The 4058-nt window shown below is 35.1% G+C and overlaps 1 protein-coding gene across 1 annotated transcript in view; it reads left to right on the forward strand.

The window, feature by feature from the left end:
- The first annotated feature begins 2087 nt into the window (after positions 1–2087).
- LOC117119219 (tyrosine-protein kinase receptor Tie-2-like) overlaps positions 2088–4058 on the forward strand; it is a 23501-nt gene continuing 21530 nt past the window's right edge. The window contains exon 1 of the mRNA XM_033264027.1: positions 2088–2188. Coding sequence (XP_033119918.1) covers positions 2125–2188 — 64 coding nt within the window. The 5' untranslated portion in view covers positions 2088–2124. The remainder of the gene's footprint in view (positions 2189–4058) is intronic.

Below are 4058 nucleotides of genomic sequence, written 5' to 3' on the forward strand. Positions count from 1 at the left end.
AATTTCGTGTGCCATTACTGTACACGCACACATCGTGACGTGCGCGTCTGTTAAAATTTGAAAATTCACCATATCACTATTCAGATAGTTTAAAGAACGTTTCGGGTCATTTTCAGCATTCCAAAACTTTCCCTATTTACGCGCCATACGTTCATTTCCACGCACGCAACACGTACTGAAGCTGGAAATCACGTTTTGTTACATACTTTGTGTTCCTGACACATTATTCATATCAGGAGTCACTCTTTGTGCTATTAACGTGCTCACGGGCTTCAAGACGTACGTGTACACATGCGTAAATCTTTTAAAATGCTCAAAATTATTCTTTTTAAAAAAACTAATTACAGCATATTTTAGCATATTATGACACTTTTCAATCAGCACCGCGTAATCTTAATGAGGGTCAAAGTGCGGCGGATCACCTAACTCGTCCTCAGTGACGAGTTCAAATCTAGTTTTATTCTACATTCTGAGAAATAACTGTTCGCACGATCTCAAATTTGCCAAGATCTACGCACAAAACGACTGCAACAAACATTTGGCTTGGCCTGGAATAGTGACAATAAGCTTTGCAAGGTTACCAGTCACGTGTGACGTCATCTACGCGCATTTTTGTGCTTTTTACGCAATTGATTATATCAGCCTAACCAATTGACATTTCGAAATCGTATTACGTGATCATTAACTTCGAGTGAAGGTTGAATGTAATGTACACTCATTCTGCGCGTGCGCTTTATAAAGCGCGCATATGCGCGCGTCAAAATTTTAAAATGGTCGAAATCAATTTTTGACTAAATTAGAGCACGTTTTAAGCCATTTTGAGCATTTCAATATTTTCAAATTTTTCGGCACCGCGTGCGCATTTTTACGCGCGCGGCACGTACAGAAGTTAAAAATGGTTTTTTTTTTAATGTTTTAGGTCCCTGATACTGTATTCACAAATTTCCAATCTTTTTTGGTCATTTAGGGTCAATAGCAATGCCGTACGCGCGCATAGAATATAAGAGCACATGTGCGCGTTTTTTTCGACATATAGCAAAAATAGGCCAAAAATATGCCTATTTTCAATCAATTATAGCTCCTTAGAATGAAAAATGACCCCCAATTTTTATTACATATTCTGAAAGCACATGAGTTGAACATATGATTTTATAGGTCATAATGGCTGATCGGACATTGTAACGTCATCATATTGCCATTTATATTAAGAAAAATCTCAATTTTTATTTATGACGTCATTACTTTTTATACTCGTTTGAACGTATCTCGCTTATCTTGATTGTCTCCCACCTGTGAGTATATTATAGCTAAATCAGACGTGTCCCTTTATTTTTTATTTTCATCACGTCAGCATGGTCAAAAAGAATTAATTTTTGGAGCCCTTTTATCTCTCATTCTTAAAAGATGTAAAGAAATAGAACAGAGAGAGGGCGGCAGACTGTATTTCGACGCCATCAGACTGGTATATATATAGGTTATATGAAGGGAAAATTTGTGTGGCATTACCAATTAACAGGCGGTTTTAAAAACACTTGACAATGTTTAATTTCGTGTGCCATTACTGTACACGCACACATCGTGACGTGCGCGTCAAAATTTGAAAATTCTCCATATCACTATTCAGATAGTTTAAAGAACGTTTCGGGTCATTTTCAGCATTCCAAAACTTTCCATATTTACGCGCCTTACGTTCATTTCCACGCACGCAACACGTACTGATGCAGGAAATCACGTTTTTTACATACTTTGTGTTCCTGACAACACGTTTTTTACATACTTTGTGTTCCTGACACATTATTCATATCAGGAGTCACTCTTTGTGCTATTACCGTGCTCACAGGCGTCAAGACGTACGTGTACACATGCGTAAATCTTTTAAAATGCTCAAAATTATTCTTTAAAAAAAAAATAATTACAGCATATTTTAGCATGACACTTTTCAATCAGCACCGCGTGATCTTAATGAGGGTCAAAGTACGGCGGATTACCGAACTTGTTCTCAGTGACGAGTTCAAATCTAGTTAAACATTGTTATGCTAAATATGAACTCTCTTGACATACGAAATTACTCTCCACTTCTTTCCTATTGTTATTCAAGTAGGTTAACGAGGACTTGAAGCCAATATGTTGAATTTCGTCATATATTTCCTGGTTCAATTTCAAATTATTTTAGTTGGATTCAAAATAGGTATGTACTACTAGTTCACATTAAATTTATTTCACAAATATAGTTTGCATAGTGTGATATGCTGATAGTGATATGATTAGTATTTACTACTATATCCATAAAAAGCCACTTTCTTTGTTACGGACCTGTTAGGCCTAATTTGACTATATGACAGCCAGCTCAGTGGGTGCAGGGAAACACTTGCCATCCCATCGGAGAGGCCGGGATTCCTGTCGTCCGACACCACGACAAAGTCGGATCAAACATTTAAAAAATGATAATTAACCATATCCAAATAACGTTATTATGATTGCCAATCCGATATTGTGGATTAAAAGCACAATTTGGACCATATAAACCATAAAACTCTAAAACAGTGAACCTAGCTAGAATTTATTTATTCCGGGACCCCGACTGAGGTTCTAATTGGACCCATCCATCGGACATGTCTGACCATTTGTCGGCAAATTTATGGAGCCACCGCCTATGCTAGTTCTCTCATTTCACACTATTAAATGTCGTGTTCTTTTATGAGAGTGGATCAAGCTAGAACTGGCAAAATCCGCTTGCTTTCCAATCCAAGTGCCCTGGTTACAAATCCTTTTATTAAACACCAGCTTTTTTCTTTCAGACACAAAATGATTTTGGTGGAGCACCTAGGGCCCAAAAAATTAATATGCACTGACGTGAAAATGTTAAGTGGTGGCCCCTAAAAACTACGGTCCCTTAAGTATTTAAATACCGATCCAAACAACATTAGTTTTATTATTCTTTCTGCCATCCTAATCGAATCCGTAAACGAGCACCCCCCCCCCCCTCTTTTTTTAATGTTTTCTCCGGGACCCGCAACCGACGATCAAGGCGACAGTGTCGGGCTTGTTGGAATCCGTCGGAACATTTCTGGAATCACCTCATAAGAAGCCAGTGCCATTAATAAAGTTTAATATAAAAAGTAATATAAGAAGGCACACTTCTATTCAATTCAATCTTTCTTATTCATCATCAAATCATTGTCAAATTTACAAATAAAACTTTTAAATATGTTTAAAATAGAAAAAAAGATGAAAAGCACATTCATGAAAATCGAGCTTGTAAAATGAAGACCTAAAAGTACAGTAGTGTAATTTTTTAACCAAAAATAACAACAATAATAATAATAATAAAATAAATAAATAAATAATAATAATAATACGAATAATAATAATAATAAAATAAATAAATAAATAAATAATAATAATAATAATATGCAGGAATAAAAAAAATAAAATTAATAAAAAACATAAGAACGATAAAAGTAAAATACTAAAATAATTGATAAAAGCATCAATGAAGTATTTAAACAAATTAAAATATTGACAAAATTAAAGGAGTCTTGTTAAAAAAAATATATAAAATTTATAAAGCTGTCAAATTTCATAGCTGTCAAACCAATAAAAACATAAGAATATAACTAGAGATACTATGTTCAATAGAACATGAACCCAGTCATTTTTTAAGAGATAACCACTGTGACTTTTAACCTCAACCTGTGAACACCCCATGTTTGGTAGGAGTCTGTCTAATGCCATTGGTCCAATCGTTAGTCACTAGCAATATTTGATAATTTTCACTATAGTCCCTTGTGATATTTGACCTATAGGTGAAGAGTAGTTTTTCATGTTTAGAAGGTCCCAAGGATCATTCCTGGTAAATTCGAGCTCAATTGGGCTATTTTGAAAATTTGACCCCGATGAACCCTATGTAACCACTGATGCCAGACAGGGATGTAGGAGGTGTCACTGGTTCTTAATGACCAAATTTTATTGAATTCGGTTCAATGGTTTGCCATTAGTAACATTTTGAACATTTGACCTATGAACTTTGACATATGGGGTGAAGAGTATTTTTTCAT

Source organism: Anneissia japonica, unplaced genomic scaffold (assembly GCF_011630105.1).
Source record: "Anneissia japonica isolate Jap-2015-1 unplaced genomic scaffold, ASM1163010v1 scaffold2692_len624387_cov171, whole genome shotgun sequence".
Taxonomy (NCBI): domain Eukaryota; kingdom Metazoa; phylum Echinodermata; class Crinoidea; order Comatulida; family Comatulidae; genus Anneissia; species Anneissia japonica.